The sequence below is a fragment of the Amblyraja radiata genome, chromosome 8 (assembly GCF_010909765.2).
Source record: "Amblyraja radiata isolate CabotCenter1 chromosome 8, sAmbRad1.1.pri, whole genome shotgun sequence".
NCBI lineage: Eukaryota > Metazoa > Chordata > Chondrichthyes > Rajiformes > Rajidae > Amblyraja > Amblyraja radiata.
The window spans coordinates 69,153,732-69,177,756 of record NC_045963.1 but is presented as its reverse complement, the minus strand read 5'-3'; the positions used below and the strand labels follow the sequence as shown (position 1 = coordinate 69,177,756).

General features: G+C 45.0%; 1 protein-coding gene across 1 annotated transcript in view; it reads right to left on the bottom strand.

Annotated features, from left to right (window-relative positions):
• Positions 1–24,025, bottom strand: part of rin2 (Ras and Rab interactor 2) — a 94,853-nt gene that overhangs the window by 17,053 nt on the left and 53,775 nt on the right. The window contains exons 7-11 of the mRNA XM_033026419.1: positions 22,870–23,062; positions 15,495–15,606; positions 13,377–13,449; positions 4,544–4,635; positions 2,197–3,267 (exon numbers count right to left, since the gene is read on the bottom strand). Of these exons, the coding sequence (XP_032882310.1) occupies positions 2,197–3,267; positions 4,544–4,635; positions 13,377–13,449; positions 15,495–15,606; positions 22,870–23,062 (1,541 nt within the window). The remainder of the gene's footprint in view (positions 1–2,196; positions 3,268–4,543; positions 4,636–13,376; positions 13,450–15,494; positions 15,607–22,869; positions 23,063–24,025) is intronic.

Below are 24,025 nucleotides of genomic sequence, written 5' to 3'. Positions count from 1 at the left end.
TTACACGGAACGTTACTCCTGTATCTATACACTGTGGACGGCTCGATTGTAATCACGTATATTTTTTTCCGCCGATGGAATAGCACGCAACAAAAAAGTTTTCCACTGTAACTCAGTACACGTGCCTATAAAGTAAACTACTGTAACAGCGCTGCTAGAAATAGGTCAGATGAAGTAACAGAAATACCACCCTACAGACAACTCTTCTTTGGATCATCCCTCCACCTATGCAGGGCTTTGTTTACTCACTTGACCACAAATGCAGACCAGATCAGATACAACGCTGTGCACCTTTTAACTTTCCAATGAGAGATCAGCCACCTGAAATGTTCACTCGCCTTTTCTCCCTACAGATGCTGCCTGACCAGCTGAGTATTTACAGCACTTTTGTGTTTTTGTTCCAGATTAGGCAACTTTTAATAGATAAGAAGTGATTCTGTCTATTGTCATTGTCAATAACAAGTATATTGTCATTGCAAGAGAATGTCTCGATAGCCTGACTCACCTCTCCATCCACTTGAAAGACTTAATCTGCTTTTGGCCATTTATTTAAACAAAAGATTAATGCCTAGACCAACTTCCTATCCTCTTAGAATCAAAATGTTGAAGTAACTCAGCGGGACAGGCAGCATCACGCTGCCTCGGCAAGGCCAGCAGCATAATCAAGGATGAGTCGCACTCTGCCCATTCCCTCTTCTCCCCTCTCCCATCAGGCAAAAGGTATAGAAATGTGAAAACGCACACCACCAGATTCAGGACAATTTCTTCCCAGCTGCTATCAGGCAACTGAACCATCCTACCACAACCAGAGAGCAGTGCTGAACTACTATCTACCTCTTTGATGACCCTCGGACTATCTTTGATCGGACTTTGCTGGCTTTACCTTGCACTAAACATTATTCCCTTATCATGTATCTATACACCGTAAATGGATCAATTGTAATCATGTATTGTCTTTCTGCAGACTGGTTAGCACACAACAAAGGCTTTTCACTGTACCTCGGTACATGTGACAATAAACTAATCTAACCAACATCTCTGGAGAGAAGGAATGGGTGATGTTTCAGGTCGAGACCCTCCTTCAGAACGAGAGTGAGGGGAGAGGGAAACGAGATATGGAAGGGTACAAAGAACATGCAACCATCAGTCTGAAGAAGGGTCTCTTCCCAAAAAGTCACCCATTCCTTCTCTCCAGAGATGCTGCCTGTCCCGCTGAGTTACTCCAGCATTTTCTGTGGATCTTCAGTATAAACCAGCATCTGCAGTTCCTGCCTGCAGAATCCTATCCACTTAGCTCATTACATAAATGATCTGCAAGAATTAACTAACCTGCAAACCATGGTTGTTTTTCTTTCACCAGCTGCAGAAATGAAAAAGCGCGCACAAATTTGCCTGACAGCCTGTTCTCAATGTTGTTAATCCTTCATTAACGATACAAAGCATGCATTTCCCAAACACATAAACTAAAAATATTTTCCGTGTCGAAAAGTAAAACCTCAAATCAAACTCTGTTGATTCTGGGCTCGGAAATGTCGCAGTATTATTTACATAATATAGCCATATTTGTACTGAAAGTTCCTCCTGACTTCAGACTTTGTATTTAAGATTGACTCATTGGTCTAATTACATTTACAACAAGCTTCCAAAGAAAGGCATCAGATTTAATGTCGAAAACGCAGCACAATTAACCCTTTACTGCAAGCAACCATTTAGAATCAGTCACAAAACTTTATGCCAGCTCTAAAAATATGATGTATTTTCAGTTTTGTTACAGCTATGAAATGATCCATTTTAATGTGATTTCTAACAGCAGATTTATGCTGCTAAATAAGTCTCCTAATAACCAAAAATAAAGATTTTCCAAAGCCTAGGGGCTGCACACAATACCTTTTCATAAAGTCCCCTCTTAAAAAAGCCACCTGCACCAGTAACTCCTATTATTTATGTGGATATCGAACAACAAGTTTCCTCCCTTAAAAAAAGAACACATTGGAAGGGATTTGCAAGTTATACAAAGAGGAGCTATGTAGTAAGATGCCCACTGATCCTGCTAAATGCAAAGTAATTTTTAGACATGAACAAAGTCTGTCGGATTTCTATACACCACATTCCTGCACGCTGCCAAATCACAACAAAATATCAAGTGAATTCTGCAGCCTACAATAGGCAGGCAGATAGCAGCAACACTCTGCTTACCTATTTCATCCTCGGGAATGAGGGACTCAATTGGCGGGTTCAATTCCGAGCTCTGGGTCAAGTAGATTTTGACCTGGGTCATGAACTGGCGGATAGTGAGCAGCATGTCCGTGCTGGAGACGTGGCAGTCCTTGTTTTCCTTGAAGAAGCTGATGTAGTCCTGGATCAGGCACCCAAAGTAGGTCTGCTTGTCCCGGGCCATCTCTGCTATCTTCTTCACCATCCGTTTCTCTGGCGTCATGAAGGAGTTGAACACCCCGCTCACTTTCTGAATGTGGTTCTTGACGATTTTGGGGAAGACGAAGGAGCTGTGCCGTTTCTTCTTGGGGTTGCAGGGCGGAGGGGGCACCTCTTGGTCGCTCTCCCCGTCGGAATACTCCAGGCTGCTGTTGGTGTCTCGGTGGTAGGGGCAGCCGCGGTCCACGTCCATGGTGCTCGAGTCTGATTCCGTGGACGTGGTGGACATGCTCATGTCGCTCAGCCTCTGACTCTCTTTGATCTCCTGCATGTGAGCGCTGAGACTCGCAGCTGATCCTTCACTACTGTAGCAGCGAGCCACGTTGTGTAATGCTTGTGCCTCGCCCTTGCCTGCAGCAGTCACTGCCTCCTCCGCCACAAGCGATTTCACTGCAGTCCCATCATCATCATGCAGGGGTGTCAGGTTTCTCTCCATCTCCGAGCTGTTTGCCAGCTTCTTGCTGCGAGGCGGTGGAATCGGAGCAGCTTTAGCCTCCGGGTGTCTGACCGTCTGGTTCATGTTTGTGCCCGCCCGCAGTGGCGGTGGGCGAGGAGGTAGGGAGCAGGGCCTGCCCGTCTCCCCGGTTCGTGGACACTGCCTTTTCAGGCTGTTGCGAATGTCTTTGCTGTGGACCTCGAGAAAGAGGGGATTAATAAAGCACAGAGCACCATTGGTCTGGCAGCATTCCAGCTCTGAAGGCGTTCGAGTCCGTATGGAATGTACTTTGTTTGAGAGAGGCTGTTGCTTCGCCTCTGTGCAAGTGCTGAGTGGACTGGTGGAAGGTGCAGGGGGACTCTTGGCTGCTCTCTTGTACACAGAAGAACTCCAGAACTCTGAAACAAAAGAATGCTGAAAAGTTGAGAACAGATGGGCTTTAGTCTCCAAATAGCATACGTTATTATGGATTAGAAATTAACTCCATAAGGGGAAAAAATATGAACAATTATTAGGGGATTAGATCAGGGGTTCGCAGCCTTTTATGTCCCGTTTACCCCTGGCAACTTTAATAGCACATAACAATGTTATTTTACTTATTTATGAACAACTAATTCTCAAGTCATGTCCTCTTGTTTGAATCTTTCCCACTGAGAGTAGGGAAGATTCAAACAAGAGGACATGACTTGAGAATTAAGGGACAGAAGTTTAGGGGTAACATGAGGGGGAACTTCTTTACTCAGAGAGTGGTAGCTGTGTGGAATGAGCTTCCAGTGGAGGTGGTGGAGGCAGGTTCGATTTTATCATTTAAAAATAAATTGGATAATTATATGGACGGGAAAGGAATGGAGGGTTATGGTCTGAGTGCAGGTAGATGGGACTAGGGGAGAATAAGTGTTCGGCACGGACTAGAAGGGCCGAGATGGCCTGTTTCCGTGCTATAATTGTTATATGGTTATATAACTAATGATGAACAGATACCAGTATACCAGAACCCAATACAGTCAGTCAATGAGAAAAAATATGTACAAATTCAGAATCAATAAATTTATCCCCTGGGTAGGCGAAATTTACCCCTGGTTGGGAACCCTTGGTTTAGAGGTACGGCGTGCAAAACTGGCCCTTCGGCCCGCCGAGTCCATGCCGACCGCTGAGCGCCTGCTCACACTAGTCTTATATCATCTCCCACTTTTGCATCCACTCCCGACATGTCAGGGGCAATTTAGAGAGGAAAATTAACCTGCAAGCCCGCACGTCTTTGGGATGTGGGAAGAAATCGGAGGAAACCCACGTGATCACAGGGGGAATTTGCAGACTCCACACAGACAGCACCCGGGGTTAGGATTGAACCCGGGCCTCTGGCACTGTGAGGCAGCAGTTCTAGCCGCTGAACAATTATTGGTTACCTCACCTAAGGCCTCATTGTAGGTAATTAAATAATCCCAGTGACACACCTTAAAACCTGTTGTTATAAATTAACTTATTCCATCATCAAAAACATCATTACCACACACAAACAAGCAAGGTTATCAACATTTGTTTTTACATTCAAAAGGGACAAAGTTTGAGAGTGCGAGATAAAATGTCTTCAGTCTCTTCCTTCTGCGGGTTGAAGGTGAGCTGGGCTCCCGTCTCAGACTTCATGCAAAATCCCCAGAACTAAAGTGTACTCACCGAGACCCAAGAATGCAATTGCTTCCAGTTCTGTCTCCGTCTTGGCAGTTGTGATACCACAAGGCAGTTTTAAAGGGAAAGGCAACACGTCCCTATGTTCCAAAAAAACAAAAGCCATAATTGAATCCATTGAAGCAATGCTGAAGCCACACCAAGACGTAATTCAGCAGGAAATATTCCGTCCCTTTGAGAAACCAAGTATATATAATCGGGAGAGTCCCTTGTTTTGTCAGCATGAAGTAAAATAATATTTCCATAATTACACTGACACATTCCTTGGTCCTTCAACCATGCATGCATGCCAAGAAAAACTCCAACTACACTGGGCTGTAATTTACGGCTCAGAATGTCAATCTCTTGTACGTCACTTTGGGTGGATGGGTGAAGTTAATGTCGGAAGGAGACAAAACATTTTGCTTCTGAAGAAAGCATTGCACTGTTTTGTGGAACCACAAACAATAAAATTAAGTACAACAAATATTTGTTGGGAGAAAGGTCTCGACCCGAAAAGTCACCTATTCCCTTTCTCCAGAGATGCTGCCTGACTCGCTGAGTTACTCCAGTACTGTGTGTCTATTCTCAGCATCTGGATTGGCCACAGGTTCTGAAAAAGCTGCCTCACACCAGCCCTTCACCAGATCTATATACCCCTTCACTTTTTCCACATTTTGTTACGTTACAGCCTTATTCTAAAATGGATTAAATTCTTTTTTTTTAAATCATCAATCTACACACAATACCCCAGAATGAAGAAGCGAAAACAGGTGTTTAGAAACTTTTGCAAAGAAATTAAAAAGAAATAACTGAAATATCACATTTACATAAGTATTCAGACATTATGCGATATGACACTCAAAATTGAGCTTAGGTTCATCCTGTTTCCATTGATTATCCTTGAGATGTTTCTACAACTTGATTGGAGTCAACCAGTGGTAAATTAAATTGATTGGACATGATTTGGAAAGGCACACACCTGTCTATATAAGGTCCCACAGTTGACAGTACATGTCAGAGCAAAAACCAAGCCATGAAGACAAAGGAATTGTCCGTAGACCTCCGAGACAGGATTGTGTCGAGTTACAGACCTGGGGAAGGGTATAAAACAATTTCTGCAACATTGCAGGTCCCGAAGAGCACAGTGGTCTCCGTCATTCTTAAATGGAAGAACTTTGGAACCACCAGGACTCTTCATAGAACTGGCCGCCTGGCCAAACTGAACAATCTGGGGAGAAGGGCCTTGGTCAGGGAGATGGTCACTCTGACAGAGCTCCAGAGTTCCTCTGTGGAGATGGGAGAACCTTCCAGAAGGACAACAATATCTGCAGCACTCCACCAATCAGGCATTTATGGTAGAGTGGCCAGACGGAAGCCACTCCTCAGTAAAAGACACATGACAGCCCTCTTGGAGTTTGCCAAAAGGCATGAGAAACAAGATTCTCTGGTCTGATGAAACCAAGATTGAACTCTTTGGCCTGAATGCCAAGCGTCACGTCTGGAGGAAACCAGGCACCACTCATCACCTGACCAATACCATACCTACGGTGAAGCATGGTGGTGGCAGCATCATGCTGTGGGGATGTTCTTCAGCAGCAGGAACTGGGAGACTAGTCAGGATCGAGGGAAAGATGAATGGAGCAGAGTACAGAGAGATCCTTGATGAAAACCTGCTCCAGAGCGTTCTGGACCTCAGACTGGGGCGGAGGTTCACCTTCCAACAGGATAACAACCCTAAGCACACAGCCAAGGCAACGCAGGAGTGGCTTTGTGACAAGTCTGTGAATGTCCTTGAGTGGCCCAGCCAGTGACCGGACTTGAACCCGATCGAACATCTCTGGAGGGACCTGAAAATGGTTGTGCATCGACGCTCCCCATCCAACCTGACAGAGCTTGAGAGGATCTGCAGAGAAGAATGCGAGAAATTACCCAAATACAGGTGTGCCAAGCTTGTAGCACCATACCCAAGAAGACATGAGGCTGCAATCGCTGCCAAAGGTGCCTCAACAAAGTACTGTCTGAATACTTATCATACAATGTAAAAATATATATTTTTTGTACTGATAGTCAGAATTTTGAATTGCCATAGGCAAACCTCTTCATACGGCAGACAGGCCATGCCACTCATAGCATCAATGCCCGTCAAAATAACGAACTATCCAAGTCCGATCAAACTTCCCAGTTCTACGTCATCTCCTTCTAAGCTATAGCATATTGCAAGAGTTACTGCCTCCACCTCTGTTTCAAATTCAGAATCCCCATCACTCATCAGGTCAAAGGTGTTTCCATTCCCTTCCAATCCTTCTACAAGTTGTAGCGCAGCGGTAGAGTTGATGCCTCACAGCTCCAGAGACCTGGGCTCGATCCTGACTGCAGGTGCTGTCTGTGCGGAGTTTGTACGTTCTCCCCGTGACCTGCATGGGTTTTCGCCGGGTGCTCCAGTTTCCTCCCACACTCCAAAGATGTGCAGGTCAATTGGCTTCGGTAAAAATTGTAAATTGCCTCTCACGTGTAGGGTAGTGGTAGTGTGCGAGGTGAGTGCTGATCAGCACGGACTCAGTGGGCCGAAGGGCCTGTTTCCGCTATGTATCTCTCAAGTCTAAAGTCTCTGCTTTTGACTTCTCTGCTAAAGAAAACTTGGTAGAAGAGAAGGAACTACCTAGGTCTCCCCCCCCCCCCCCCCCCCCCCCCAACCTCTTTTACTACAGAGGTAGCAGTAACAGCCTGACTGATGTATCCTCAAAGCAGAATTCACAGTCGGAGCTACAGGGTCAGAAGTCGTCCACATCTCCCTGCAAGTGCTGACAGACTGACTCCGTGACTGCAAACAAAAATCCTTTACACAATAACATAAAGCAGCGGATGGGGCTGGGAGTCTGCAACGGGTCAGGCAGCACCTCAGGCAGTCGGCTAATCACCAGCAGTTGCACGCAGCCGGCTGGACAGCAGTCTATGCATAAAGTGCAGTGGATCAGATGCCCACGTTTCCCGAAGCTTCAATGTTATTTCTAGGATATTAAAAGGGCAGCAGAAGGGTTAAAGACGAAAATGACAAACTCATCCTCAAACCACTGCACGCACTCCTGTTGCTGTTTGTGCAGCTGAGGTTTTTGGCCGGGGTGTGTTGTGCCTTTTCATCGAAAGGCATGCACTTCAACAGACCCGAGTCGGTCTCCCACTGCGGAATTGGGAGCCAAATACAAATTCCTTCCCCCCCCCTCCTTACAGCTGCAAATTTGCTTCACAAAAAAACAATAATATAAGATCTAACTGCTGCATAAGTCCTTAAAGAACCGGTCAAATGTGAAGGGATTGGAAGCACTACCAATGGCCTGTCCAGGAACTCCAATCTTTATTAATTAGGGCCTTATCCTGGCCAGTTGCACAATGATTAACATCCCCCAGTAGAAATAAAAAAGGAACTGCAGATGCTGGTTTACACTAAAGGACACCATTTTAAAGTTTTCTTATGCTCATAAGTTCTAGGAGCAGAATAAGGCCATTCGGCCCATCAAGTCTACTCCGTCATTCAATCATGGCTGATCTATCTCTCCCTCTCAACCGCATTCTCCTGCCTTCGCCCCATAACCCCTGACACCCTTACTAATCTAAATTTATTTTGTCAAAGCCAATTAACCTAAAAACCTGTGTGTGTATGAAGGAACTGCAGATAGACACAAAATGCTGGAGAAACTCAGCAGGTGAGGCAGCATCTATGGAGAGAAGGAATTGGCGACGTTTCGGTCGAGACCCTTCGTCAGACTCTTCACCTGCAGATGGTGGTTTAAACCAAAGATAGACACAAACTGCTGGAGTAACTCAGCGGGACAGACAGCATCTCTGGAGAGAAGGAATGGGTGACGTTTCGAATCAACCCTTCTCTCCAGAGATGCTGCCTGTCCTGCTGAGTTACTCCAGCATTTTGTGTCTCTCTTTAACTTAAAAAAACTGTACTTCTTTGGAATGTGGGAAGAAACCAAAGCACCTAGAGAATTTTCAAGATATAATGGAAAGGATGCAGAAAGGATTCTTTAGACTTTAGAGATACAGCGTGGAAACATGCCCTTCGGCCCACTGAGTCCATGCTGACCAACGACCACCCAGTACACTGGCACTATCCGACACACTAGGGACAATTCACAATGTTCTTTACCACAGCCGTAGTGGTATACTCAAAACCTGTACATCTTTTGCGTATGGGAGGAAACTGGAGCACCTGGAGAAAACCCAAGCAGTCACAGGGAGAACGTACAAACTCTACTGACGGCGCCCATAGTCAGAATCGAAACCGGGTTACATTAAATACTATTACATTGAAGCTTTTTAGTTACTGAAGCTAAGCAGACTTTGCAACAGAGAGGTTTCCAACATCTGCTGAAGGTTTGCCACCTGAAATGTTGATCTAATATTTCAAAGGTAACAGAACCACTGTGTGCTTCCAAAAACTGTTCTTTTAAAAATTATATAATCTGAACTAATAGCAGCCTTGTCCTGGACACAAGGAGCTTTTGTGAAGGGATGTCGAGATGTATTTTGCCTGGGTCCCGACCAGCATAATTACCATTGCCACGGGGCATCATTGCACACCAGGTGCACAGTGGAAATAAAAACACTTTCGCAATTACCAACCTCCCTCCGTTCCTTTCACACATAAACAGGCCATAAAATGAATGGTCATGTTATCGAAGTTTATTTCAAAAGCAAAGGACGGGCTTCAGGAGGCAGCTTGCTTGACCTTTGTCGCAAAGGATTACGGGGGGGGGGGGGTTACCAGGGTGGAGAAACAAGGAACAGCAGGGGCTGGAAGCACGAGGAAAACACAAAGTACTGGAGGAACTCAGCGGGTCAGGCAGCATCTGTAGCAAGAATGGACAGAAGATGTTTCTGGTCGGGACCCTTCTTCACATTCAACACTTAAAGCTTTTGGCTGTTTTGCCTCTTATTACATATATTTTTTCATATTGCATTTAAGATGCATTAGATTTCACCAATGACGGCCAATTTATCAGGCCGTTGATATTTACCTGAGGCGCTTACTGCACCCTTCGTATTTCTGCCCACTCATTTCTGCAAATTATAATTGCATAGAATCTACACTATATGCTTTAGATTTCACCAGTGACTGCCAATTTGACAATTACCCAAAGCACTTGCTGAGCACAGCTCATCCTCCTCCTTTCTGCAAATTATGATCATCTAGCCTCTAAACCGAGAGTTAATTTAATGACCAGATTGAAAACAGAAACCCAATACTGACCCTCGCGAGTACCCTGCTTTATATGTTTGCAAATATTCAGTACGTGAGGTAGTCACAAGGAACTGCAGATACACCATAGTGCAGGTCTCTACCTTCTTCGTACTAACGGGTCCCGACCCGAAATGTCATCAGTCTATTCTCTCCACAGATGCTGCCTGACTCAGTGGGTTACCAAGCTCACGTGGAAGGAGGCTCTGGGGCAAGGTTAAGCTCAGTAAGCAAGACCGACCTGTCTAAGAAGGAACTGCAGATGTTGGAAAAATCGAAAGTAGACAAAAAATGCTGGAGAAACTCAGCGGGTGCAGCAGCATCTATGGAGCGAAGGAAATAGGCAACGTTTCGGGGCCGAAACCCTTGAAGGGTGACTTTGGAGGGATTGCTGTCTCAGAGTCTGTGTGTGAAGAAACTGCAGATGCTGGTTTACACTGAAGATAGACACAAAATACTGGAGTAACTCAGCGGGTCAGGCAGCATCTCCGCAGAAAGGTTTTAGTTTAGAGATACAGTGCGGAAACAGGCCCTTCCGCCCACCGAGTCGGCACCAACCAGCGATCCCCGCACACTAACGTTACCCTACACACACTAGGGACAATTTACATTATAATACCAAGCAGATTAGCCTACAAACCTGTACCCCTTTGGAGTATGGGAGGAAACCGAAGATTTCTGAGAAAAGACACGCGAGTCACGGGGAGAACGTACAAACTCCGTACAGATAAGCACCCAGAGCTAGGATCGAACCGGGGTCTCCAGCATTGTAAGGCAGTAGCTCTACCGCTGCACCACTATGCCGCCCGATCTCAACATCATGTTCGGCACAGACCTTGAGGGCCTAAGGGCCTGTTCTTGTGCTGTAATGTTCTATGTTCTAAACAGGGTCCTAGAGTCATAGAATGATGCAGTGAGGAAACAGGCCCTTCGGCCCAACTTGCCCACATCGGCCAACATGCCCCATCTACACTAGTCCCACCTGCCAGCATTTGGGCCATATCCCTCCAAACCTGTCCTATCCATGTAACCTGTCTAACTGCTTCTTAAATGTTGGGATAGTCCCTGACTCATCTACCTCCTCTGGCAGCTTGTTCAGTACACCCACCACCCTTTGTGTGAAAAAGTTACCCCTCAGATTCCTATTGAATCATTTTCCCTTCACTTTAAACCTATGTCCTCTGGTCCTCAATTCACCTACTCTGGAAAATAGACGTTTGGGGAAGAATAGGTGACGTTTCAGGTTGAGACACTTCTTCAGAACTATCTTCAGAACTATCTCAGAGTCATTTTGGCTTTGGATTCACCATGTTCTCTCTTGATAGGTCGTCGCCGACATTTGTAACATTTTGCAGGAAAACAGTCAAGTCAAGTTTATTCGTCACATACGCATACGAGATGTGCAGTGAAATGAAAAGTGGCAATGCTCGCGGGCTGTGCAAAAAATTACAAAATAGAATGGAACAGAATCAGTAATGACATATTTGTGGGGGAAAAAAGAAAAAACAGCAATTTAAAAAAGACACCACACAGCAGTGAATTGGTACAGTAAGTTAGTCCCTGGTGAGATGGGAGTTTACAGTCCTAATGGTCACTGGGAAGAAACTCCTTCTCATCCTCTCTGTTTTCACAGCATGGCAACGGAGGCGTTTGCCTAACCGTAGCAGCTGGAACAGTCCGTTGCTGGGGTGGAAGGGGTCCCCCATAATGTTTCTGGCTCTGGATCTGCACCTTCTGATGTATAGTTCCTGCAGGGGGGCAAGTGTAGTTCCCATAGGGAGCGGCCGAACGCACTACTCTCTGCAGAGCCTTCTTGTCCTGGGCAGAGCAGTTCCCAAACCAGTGTATTCTATATTGATATTGCACAGGACAACAAATTTCTCATTGAAATACAGGACATTGCATGAAAACTATTTACTTCCTTTTTGTCCACCCTGCCCATCCACCCATCTCAACTGCGAGTTCTTGGCCCATCTTACAGCTTATCCGGTTTACACTCACACCGGGCTGAGCACATTAGGGTTTACCTACTCACAGGCACCACCATCAATTGTATGCTCTGCATTCTTTGGACCATCTTCAGTCTTCAATTTGACGTAACATCTAACAACCACCCTTACTCGGGCCCCAACTTGACTCCCACCTATTTCTCTCCTCCCCCCACCCCCCTAAATTGTTCCACTGACATCATAATATGTAACCCTTCAATCCTATCTCATAAGGTCATAGGGAATAGTAGAATTAGGCCATTTGGCCCATTGTCTACTCCGCCGTTCAATCATGGCTGATCTATCTCTCCCTCCGAACCCTATTCTCCTGCCTTCTCCCCATAACCTATACTAGCACCTATACTAATCAAGAATCTATCTATCTCTGCCTTAAAAATATCCACTGACTGCCTCGACAGCCCTCTGTGGCAAAGAATTCCACAGATTCACCATCCTCTGACTAAATAAATGTCTCCTAATCTCCTTCCTAAAAGAACGTCCATTAATTTTTAGGCCATAACCTCTAGTTCTAGACTCTCCTACTAGTGGAAATATCCTCTCCACATCCACTCTATCCAAGCCTTTCACTATTCAGTATGTTTCAATGAGGTTCCTCCCCTCCTTCTTCTAAACTCCAGTGAGTACAGGCCCAGTGCTGACAAACACTTATCATAGGTTAACCTCATGCCTTCTGTTTTTATCTCTGGTCTTTGTTCCAACCATCTTTTTATCAACCCCCCCGCTTGCCTGTGCCCGTGCCTGCCACCCTTTGACCCCCCTCTCCTCTCTTCCAGTTTTCTCCCCCCCAACCTACAGTCAGTCTGAAGGGACCCAACCCAAAACATCACCTATCCATGTTCTCCAGAGAAGCTGCCTGACCCGCTGCGTTATCTAGCATTTTGTGTCCCTTTGCGTTTAGAAATGTAGAAACATAGAAAATAGGTGCAGGAGGAGGCCATTCGGCCCTTTGAGCCAGCACCACCATTCATTGTGATCATGGCTGATCGTCCCCAATCAATAACCCGTGCCTGCCTTCTCCCCATATCCCTTGATTCCACTAGTCCCTAGAGATCTAACTCTCTCTTAAATCCATCCAGTGATTTGCCCTCCTCTGCCCTCTGTGGCAGGGAATTCCACGAATTTACAGCTCTCAGGGTGAATGTTTTTTCTCACCTCAGTCGCCCCTTTATTCTAAGACTGTGGCCGCCTGTTTTAGTTTTAGGATACTTTGGAAGGAGCTTTATGCTTCATCGCTCAATTATCTAATTAATGTTATCCTGTCGACCCCAACGTACCAGCAAAGTCCAGTGGTGGCTGTACAGAAGAAGGATCAGATATACAACAGAACATACATGCAATGTCTCAATTTTATCAGTGTGTAGGAAGGAACTGCAGATGCTAAACTGAAGATAGACACAAAGGAATCGGTGACGTTGCGGGTCGAGACTCTTCTGCAGACTCTCTGAAGACGGGTCTCGACGTGAAACATCACCTATTCCTTTTCTCCAGAGATGCTGCCTGACCCACAGAGTTACTCCAGCTTTTTGTGTCAATTTTCGGTCTCAACTTTAACAGTAGCTTTATGTTGGAGTCTGGCTCCTCTTACCTGCTAATACAGTAGAAAGCAATGAGCCGAAACAAGTCTGCAAAACTCAGGCAGGATCCTTCCAGGGAGAAGGCTGTGGAGCAAGAAAGAGGGGAAAAAATATATATATAACCAGACCGCTTAGATAGCATGCACAGATGAGAAAAATATCAGACAGCATTGGGTATTCTTTTTAAGATAGGCAGGAAATTAATGTATCACGACCAGTATGTCTGTTTTGAGACATATAGAGCAGACATTACTGGTTTGTCTTAAGCTAAAACAGCTGTAGCAACCCGCTTTCACATGCTAAAATCTACTTGTTCCATACTTGTGGTAACATCCTCAAGGGTTTATTGAAATGTCTTTCTTCCTGGACAGAACCAAGGGATATTTAGATTACACCCAGGTAGAATGAGGAGACTGTTATATTCATTAAGGCCCGATTGAGCAGTCGGGTTGAAAGTCCAGGGCAATTTCCTGCAGCTCTGTCATTTCCAGTACATCAGCAGTGGAGCCATCCACTTGGTAAATCATAAAGTCATTTGCTAACAGCTGGTTAATGTATTCGCAAAATCGCTGCTAATTTTATCTCACTGTTTGTTTTTTTCTTCAAGGTTACATAGGGCGGCGCGGTGGCGCGGTGGCGCAGCGGTAGAGTTGCTGAGCCAGAGACCCGGGCTCAATCCTGACCACAGTTGCAGTCTGTACGGACTTTGTACGTTCTCCCCGTGACCGCGTGGGTTTTCTCGGGAATTTCCGGTTTCTTCCCACAAACAATTAATTGTCTATTGTCTACTCCAAAGATGTACAGGTTTGTAGGATAATTGGCTCGGTATAGTTCTAATTTGTCCCGAGTGTACATAGGATAGCGTTAGTGTGCGGGGATCGCTGGTCAGCACGGATTTGGAGGGCCAAAGGGCCTGTTTCCAAGCTGTATTTCTAAACTAAACTAAACATGAGCATGCTGCTGACCTGAGCAAGGAATACCATGAACACAGTGGATGCACAGTTGCCAACCATCCCAGGTTGGGTGAAAACCAATAGTACGTGCAGTGGGGCCTCCAGGAGCTGTACCTTGGGAGAAACTGAACGCAGGCTGGCCCGTTTGTTAGCCGCCTTCTATCTGAAGAACTCCCATTCATTCCAACTTGACCCGTGGCAAGTTTAATGATGGCTAACAAAACTCACTTGGACGTTCCAGGTGCTCTGGTGAATCAGTCGGAGGAAGCGAGAGGGACCGACACCCAAACAGGGGAGGGTGGACAATAAATGTCAGCCTATGACCTTTGTTGTTGTGGAAGCAAGGAACTGCAGATGCTGGTTTGCCAAGCAAAGACACACAATGCTGGAGTAACTCAGCTAGTCAGGCAGTGACCCTGGAGAACAGGTGACACTTTGGGTTGGGACGCGTCTGAGGGTCTCAACCTGCAACGCCACCTATCCATGTTCTTCAGGGATGCTGCCTGAGCAGCTGAGTTACTCCAGTATGTTGTGTCTTCCCATGCTGTTCCTTGTGTTTTGTTCCCAGAAGCAGACAGTTTTGTTGTTTCTCTGCACGGACTGGAGCCACATCCCCGTAAAGCCAGCAGCGAGCGGGGCGTGGGAGTCATTGTACTGAATGAGCTTTGCGTTTAGTTTCACTTGTTATCTTTTAATAACTTTAAAGTCTGCAAAAAGTTTAAAACTTACTCATAACAATGAAACCTTTGTGGGTTGAAGGAATTTGCAGTGTGTTGCATTGTGGTTGATGCTGTAGTACATCACAGCTGCGGTCTTTATTTAACCATTATACAATCTTCTTCCTTTCCTTGGCTTTGCGTTATTTCTTTGAATTACAAAGTCATGCTCTTGCCTTGGAAGACAACGGAGTTAACCCTTTGGCTCCGGGCTTGGCCATATTGAATCAGATGGCCTGGCAAGGTGCGTTTTAATAACGCTTGCAAACAATGGCCAAATGTCACAAACAAACCCTCCGTGCAAGTCTTAACATTTGCACCAGTCACAATTTTGGATGCAAAGCCAATCTAATGGGACTAAACATTGCCATCTCTTCAGCAAGAGCACCTTGTATCACCTTCCTTACTTTATAGTGTTAACTTCTGTTCCTTCAAAGATAGAATCAAATGGTATACTTACTATACTGGCTTTCCTTGATTGGAAAGTCCTGGATAAAGCGTGGTCCTGACTCGGGTAATCGCATGGATATGATTTTCTTCTGAGTCCTGCATGATTTTCGGACCAGAAAGATCTGTTGGAATAAACAAATACTGTGATGTCAGAAGTGGTCGAACTGGTTGCTAACTTCAACGCAGAACGAAAAAGACAAACCAGCTCACTTCTGACGACTCACCTGAACGATGGCTCAACTATCTGTTGCAGTGAGGCTCACTGCAGGTTTGAGGAACAGCAGCTCATCGTCTGTCTGTGGACACTGTGCCGCTGTCTAAACTTGGTCATCAATTCCACAACTTCGGGTCAAGTTCATTTTTCCCTTTGTGCAGGAAGGAACTGCAGATGCTGGTACGCACCGAAGATAGACACAAAATGCTGGAATAACTCAGCGGGACAGGCACTTCTTCAAAGGGTCTCGATCCGCAAGCTCACCCATTCCCTCTCTCCAGAGATGCTGCCTGTCCCTCTGAGTTACTCCAGCATTTTGTGTCTCCCTTTGTTTAATTTAGAGATACAGTGTGGGAACATGCCCCTCGGCCTATCGAGTCCATGTTCACCCGTACTCTACTTTTTCTATCCCACACTCTAGGGACAATTTACAGTTTGCAGAAGCAGATTAGCCGACAAACCTGTACGTCTTTGGAATGCGGGAGGGAACCGGAGCACCCAGAGAAAACCCACACGGTCACAGGGAGAACGTATAAACACCGTACAGACAGCTCCCGTAGTCGGGATCGAACCCAGGTCACCGGTGCTGTAATGCCCCTGTCCCACTTAGGAAACCTGAATGGAAACCTCTGGAGACTTTGCGCCACACCCAAGGTTTCCGTGCGGTTCCCGGAGGTTGCAGGTGGTTGCCGGAGGTTGCAGGTAGTGGAAGCAGGTAGGGAGACTGACAAAAACCTCCGGGAACCGCACGGAAATCTTGGGTGGGGCGCAAAATCTCCAGAGGTTTCCGTTCAGGTTTCCTAAGTGGGACAGGGGCATTAGGCAGCAACTCTACTGCTGCACCACCGTGCCGCCCATTGACAGGTTCCATTTCAAAACCCATGCACTCTTTTGTCCTTCTTCTCTAACTGCTCCCATTCACTCAATAACCCGATAAACTTATCCCCATGGTCACCCTGGTTTTACCCTCCGCGAGATATCCTCCTTCTCTTGCCCCCCACCCCCACGCAGAAGCTTAGCACAGTTCTTTTGCCCTCGTCCCAGTTCTGATGAAGGTTCTTTCGCTTGAAATATTGTTTCTCTTCCCCCCCCGACCTGTCGAGTATTTAGAGCATTTTCTGTTTTTATTTCAGATTTCCAGCATCTGCAGGGTTTTCTTTTCATTTTCGTCTTAACAATGGGAGCTGCGAAGCCTCAGCATATTAATGGACATGGGTTAAGAACAAATACAGGAGATATGTAAAAGGCAACTCAAGTTGAGGGTCTTTCCTCAAAAGAAGCCTTTTGATCAGGCTTCATGAAAACATGCAGATGCTGTTTTCATGGATTTCAAAGGGAACCAGGTGGGTTGAGGGACAGGAGAGCCCATTGATATAATTAAGCTGAAAGGACTGGATAGAATAGATGTGGAGATGATGTGTCCACTGGTGGGAGAGTCTAGGACCAGAGACCATGGCCTCAGAATAAAAGGACGTACCTTCAGAAAGATGATGATGAATTTCTTTAATCAGAGGGCGGTGAATCTGTGGAATTCATTGAGACAGACGGCTGTGGAGGCCAAGCCAAGTTTAGTTTAGTTTAGAGATACAGCGCGGAAACAGGTGTCATGGGGTTACGGGGAGATGGCAGGAGAATGGGGCTGAGAGGGAAAGATAGATCAGCCGTGATTGAATGGCGGAGTAGATTTGATGGGCCGAATGGCCTAATCCTGCTCCTATATCTTATGGACTTAAGTTGCATGGTGTTGAAAGCCTTGAGAGAGCAGGGACAGAAAACAGAGCATCAGGTGATGGGAGACACAAACTGTTGGAGTAACTCAGCAGGTCAGGCAGCATCGCTAACCCCCTGAGGTACTCCAGCACTGTGGTCTTTTTTTGTAAACCTGTACCTGCATTTCCTTGTGTCTTTCTCAGATCGTGGATATTTGCAAACATATATATTAGGGCATTTGCTAGAATCAGTTGTTTTTTTTGGTTTTTGATCTGATCATTACCCTAACTCTCACTCGTTTTAGAGGCTGTACGATCATAATTATATTTAAATGAGCTGTGAAGAGTACAGTTTGTGCTTCGGGTAATTGTCAAGGGGGTAAAAAATTGGCCGTCACTGGTGAAATCTAAAAAGAATATAAAAAGAATGAAAATGAGAAGAATTTCTTTAGTCAGAGGGTGGTGAAATCTGGGGAATTCATTGCCACAGACGGCTGTGGAGGCCAAGTCAATGGGTGGAGTTTGACAGATTCTTGATTAATACGGGTGTCAGAGGTTATGGGGAGAAGGCAGAATGAGGTCGAGAGGGAAAGATAGATCAGCCATGATTGAATGGCGGCGTAGACTTGATGGGCCAAATATCTTAATTCTGCACCTATCACTTATGAACTTATTTAACGATATATATAAGATGCAAAACAACCAAAGGCTCTGTGTTTGAGTCTGGAGTCTGAAGAAAGGTCCCGACCCGAAACGTTGCCTGTCCATTCCCTCCACTGATGTTGGCTGACCCGCTGAGTTCCTCCAGCACTTTGCGTTCTTGCTCAAGGTTCCAGCATCTGTATTACCTTGTGTAGCCGAAGCTCTGATAGGCTCAGAGACATAGTCACCTTGATGTGGGGTGATAGTGGATACGGTAGTTGGAACGGCTCCTTATTTTCTGCATTGTGACAGGGCGGTACAGCGTCGCAGCGGTAGAGTTGCTGCCTCACAGCGTCAGAGACCCGAATTCCATCCTGACCACGGGTGCTGTCTGTGTGGAGTTTGTACGTTCTCCCCGTGGCCTGCTTCGGTTTTCTCCAGGAGCTCCAGTCTCCTCCCACACTCCAAAGACATACAGGTTTGTCGGCTAATTGGCTTGGTAAAATTGTAAATTGTCGCTAGTGTGTGTAGGATTGTGGTAATGTGTGGGTGATCGCCTGTCGGCGTGGACTCGGTGGGCCGAAGGGCCTGTTTCAGCACTGTATCTCCAAACTAAACCAGACAAAATAACACGAAGAGTAGTTTGTTTGATGCATTAAAAAAGTAATGAGTGGCTATTTTTGAGTTAGAGTGTGAACATGTCCACTGATGAAGGTTTTTTGGCCCAAAACGTTGCCTATTTCCATCGCTCCATAGATGCTGCCTCACCCGCTGAGTTTCTCCAGCATTTTTGTCTACCTCCACTGATGATACTCAGGCTTTGTAACAAGGCGGCAGAATCTTAAAACAATACCAAATTAAATGAGTAGAAGTACTTTTACACAGGGGTCAGAAACATAGAAACATAGAAAATAGGTGAAGCAGGAGGCTATTCGGCCCTTCGAGCCATCATCCATTCATTGTGATCATGGCTGATCGTCCCCAATCAATAACCCGTGCCTGCCTTCTCCCCATATCCCTTGGTTAGAGGGATATGCAGCATACTATCCAAAACAGTAATCACTTTTAAAATATAAGAATAACGAATAATATGGGACGAGGGCAGGGAAATGGTGATAAATGGATAACTCTCCTGGAGAACCGACATAAGCCTTAATGCGCAGGGAGTAACTGCAGATGCTGGTTTAAACCGAAGACAGACACAGAAACGCTGAAGTAACTCAGAGGGTCAGGCAGCATCTCAGGAAAAAAGGAATAGGTGACATTTCAGGTCTGAAGAAGGGTCTCAACCCAAAACGTCACCTTTTCCTTTTCTCCAGAGATGCTGCCTGACCCGCTGAGATACTCCAGCATTTTGTGTCTTTCTTCGACATAAGCCTTCGATGGGCTTCACATATTTAAAATTCTATCATTCCATTGATGAACACAGAGGGTAATTTTGGTTGCGAGTATTCCACTTCACCGTGTGTATTCTCCTGTTACTGCATTCACAGCACAAGTCACACTTGACAAATTGCATGACGACTAACTGGCGGCTTGTTGTGTGTGACGTGTGACGTGTGATGTGAGAAGCAGACATTAACTCAGCGCTAACTAGCCAAAACCTGGGACAGGGAACTTCTTGCATATTGAGTCGGTGTAAACCAAAGATCCTATAGCAAGCAAGATAGATCACTCAACGAAAAAGACGTAGTACGGTCATGGGCAGATTCATGGGTAATTTTCGGCCCCATTTCCGTAACCGGCTTCCGTCTCTGCACCAAAGATCCCATAGAATACTAGCGCGGAGACGGAAGCTGGTTACGGAAACATCCTCGTAAAAATAAAAGTTATTTGGAAAAAATCTTCTCCTTTTCAGAATTATAATTTATTGACACAAACTGTTCCCTCGCAACGTTGATTACACTGTGAGTCGGGTCGGGTAGGGTTACTGAAATGGATGAAAAAAATGCCCACGTTCCGCTCCGTTGCGTACTACACGTCAGCCCATTGCGTTTAGAAGGAGTGGTCTAACTTGCTTCGCTATAGGATCTTTGGTGTAAACTCCAAGCAACGAAAAGTGGCAAGACCACGAAAGATCAATTAAAGTTACATCTTCTGATGGAAAAAGATGTATTTGCCATTTTAGTTCACTTATCATTCCTGACCTTAAACTATTAAATTTAAATTTTTCATCCGCATATTTAAATGCTTTTTTTTTAAAAAAGCCACACGTTTCAGGTACTGACACAAAATGTCACCGATCCATGTTCTCCAGAGATGCTGCCTGATCCACTGAGTTACTCCAGCACTTTGACTTTTTTTTGTGGTAAACCAGCACCTGCAGTTCCTAGTTTCCACATATTTAAATACTTTAACGTTCTTGATTCTTCCTATCACTACAGTTTCATTCGGCCCACACCCAAACTCTCGATGCCTTTAACTCTACTCATTTGTGTATCCCTTGCCTTTCTTCTGATTCATGGTGGTTATTGCTTCAGCTTTCTTGACCTTGTAGAGTTATAGAATTATACAGCATGGAAATAGGCCCTTCAGCCCAACTTCCCATGCCGACCAAAACACCCCATCTACAATAGTCCCACCTGCCTGTGTTTAAGGTCATAAGGAATAGGAGTAGAATTAGGCCATTCGGCCCATCAAGTCTACTCCACCATTCAATCATGGCTGATCTATCTCTCCCTCCAAACCCCATTTTCCTGCCTTCTCCCCATAACCTCTGACACCAGTACTAATTAAGAATTTACCTATCTCTGCCTTAAAAATATCCACTGACATGGCCTCCACAGCCTTCAGTGGCAAAGGATTCCACAGATTCACCACCCTCTGATTAAAGAAATTTCTCCTCATCTCCTTCCCAAAAGAACGTCCTTTAATTCAGGCCCATAGCCCTCCGTATTGGAGAATGTCCACTCCAAAGGCCCTCTTCCTTGTTTGACCAGACCTGGTTAACGCTCCTTATTCCCTCCTTTGCTGCCATGGCAATCATAATAACATCCAGTTATGCTCCCGTGAGGCACTACAGAGCATTGAGAGTTCCAACTATATGCTGCTCTGTTGCTTAAAGCACAATCATTTTCTTTTTTTTTTAACACAAGGAATTTGATGAAAATGTAGACATGTTATTCAGCCTCCTGCATCTGGATCAGTTCATCCTAGCAGGACTTGCCTTTGAACTGCTGCCGACAACATTGCCCTTTAATACTAACAAAACTATCCATCTTAATTTAGATAGTTCACATCGCAGTTATCTTAATTTACGATAATTTACACAGTCGTCTGGCTCTGTTTGTTTTTAAACAAGTTGTTTGATCTTCCCTTCCTCAATGTTGCATGCAAGATTATGTAGATATTCTGGACATGTATTTGATATATATCTAGAGGGAAGTGGTGGGCAGCAGAGAGAGTTATGTTGAACTATTTGTCGAGGATTTGCTTGCTTTACACAGCAACATGGTTTGTTTTTGCTTCCAACCACACACTGCGGCTATTCAGTTTGAACTGGAAGAGCTTCTTCGGCTCATTTTTGGGTTGGCATTTTACATTTTCTTTTGATGGTGAAAGAAACCTTGAAGTTTTTTAGAAATTGAAAAATAAAGAAAATGTATTTGAAAAACACGGTAATATTAACACTTTTTTTTTGAGCAGATGTATTGGAAGAATAAAGTATAACCGATTGTGGACTTCGGAAGGGGTGGGGACCCACTGTCCCGTTTATATCAACGGGTCGATGGTGGAAAGGATCAAGAACTTCAAATTCCTGGGCGTGCACATTTCCAAAGATCTCTCCTTGTTCCAGAACACTGATGAAATCATAAAGAAAGCACATCAGCGCCTCTACTTCCTGAGAAGATTACGGAGAGTCGGTATGTCAAGGAGGACTCTCTCGAACTTCTACAGGTGCACAGTAGAGAGCATGCTGACCGGTTGCATCGTGGCTTGGTTCGGCAACCTGAGCGTCCAGGAGCAGAAAAGGCTGCAAAAAGTTGTAAACACTGCCCAGTCCATCATCGGCTCTGACCTCCCTACCATCGAGGGGATCTATCGCAGTCGCTGCCTCAAAAAGGCTGCCAGCATCATCAAGGACCCACACCATCCTGACTACACACTCATCTCTCCGCTGCCATCAGGTAGAAGGTACAGGAGCCTGAAATCTGCAACATCCAGGTTCAGGAAGAGCTGCTTCCCCACAGCCATCAGGCTATTAAACACAACTTCAAACAAACTCTGAACTATAACAGCCTATTGCACTTTATCTGTTTATTGAAGTGTGCGTATATATTCTATGATATATGGATACACTGATCTGTATTTATAATTACAATATTCTGTTGTGCTGCAGCAATGCAAGAATTTCATTGTCCTATCTGGCACACATAACAATAAACTCACTTGACTTGACTTGACTTGACTTGACTTGACGATGATAATGAAAGGGCCTAGGCTGGGAGACTTGATCATGGTCCATTAGAAGTTGGAGCGGCCTTATCAGGGCTGATTACATTTCTCTGAAGGTAATAAATTGTCTAAATATAAATGCTATAATAAAATATGGAGGTTAGACAGATACAATATTTACTGAAGGCTAATTGTGAAAACTGCCTCGTGTGTAGGATGAGAAAGTGGGATAACAAAGAACTGGTGTGAATGCGTGATTGGTGGCCGACATGGATTTAGTGGGCCAAAAGGCCTGTTTCCATGCTGTTTCTCTAAACTAAATGAGACTTTCCAGAAGTGTATTCTTTGAAAGAGAAATCAGAAGCCCGTCGCATATCTACAGGTACGTCAGCCATCCTTTGAAAAGAATGTGGTCACGAACTTACCCCAGGGTCTTCTGGCTGCAGAATACGAAGGGCGATTTCATCACTCAAGCCGAGTTGTAGCCAGACTGGATAGGTGTGCAGAAGGCGATCAAATATGCTGAGGTTGCAGATGAAGCTTTCGTAGCCAGAATCCCTCAGCCAGTATTTGGCAGCTTGTTCTTTCTCAGAGTTATACTCCATATCCCTCTGCAAACTGCTTGACAAGTCACCATCGATGAGAAAAACAGAGACAATTAAACAATAAAAATAGCCAGTCACATAAGTGCAGGCACCTCACATTTTACATGTGTTCGATTTATGCGTTTTTAGAATAACATGCTCGTTTAATTACTACCGAACTTTAATTTACATGCGGTAGCCACAAAATGCCGGAGACAGGCAGCATCTCTGGAGAGAAGGAATGGGCGTGCTGCTATATTCGTGCTTCTATTTCCTGGGATTACGCGCTCAAATTTACGGAGTTTGTACATTTTCTCCGTCAATGCGTGGGTTTTCCCCGGGTGCTCCAGTTACCTCCCACATCCCAAAAACTTACAGGCTCGTAGGTTAATTGGCTTTGATAGATTGGAAATTGTTCCTAGTGTGTAGGATAGTGCTAGTGTATGGGGATCGCTGGTCGGCATGGACTCGGTGGGCCAAAGCTGTATTTCTGAACTAAAGTAATGAGAGATTTGATCAGTAATTATTTGTAATTATTTCACCCAAACCATAAGTCTATGAATATATTTCTTCCATGGTGAATAATTTTAGCACTCAAATTGGCAATGTTTGATTAAGTTTGACAAAACAAATCACCATTTAACTTTTCCATTTAAAAATCAAATTACTTTTTGTATTTTCTCCATTGTCTTCTGAAATTTATTTTAGTATTTCGTACAGGGAACTGTTATGATCTTGAATGCATCGTTTGTAAAAGGGGTTCAATAATAAATCTTTTTACTATTGGATAAATAGTTGACAGCAAAGAGCAATTCCACAGTTATGGAGGAATGAGCAAGGGGAACCATGAGGTGGGACTGATTCTATCAAATGGAAGGGCTAATGACTTGTTTTCCGTCATTACAAGAGGGTTTGATCACAGGACTAAAGATGTATTTATATCGGGGCCTTGGTGAGACCACACCTGGAGTCATACATATTATTGTAGCCTCCTTAG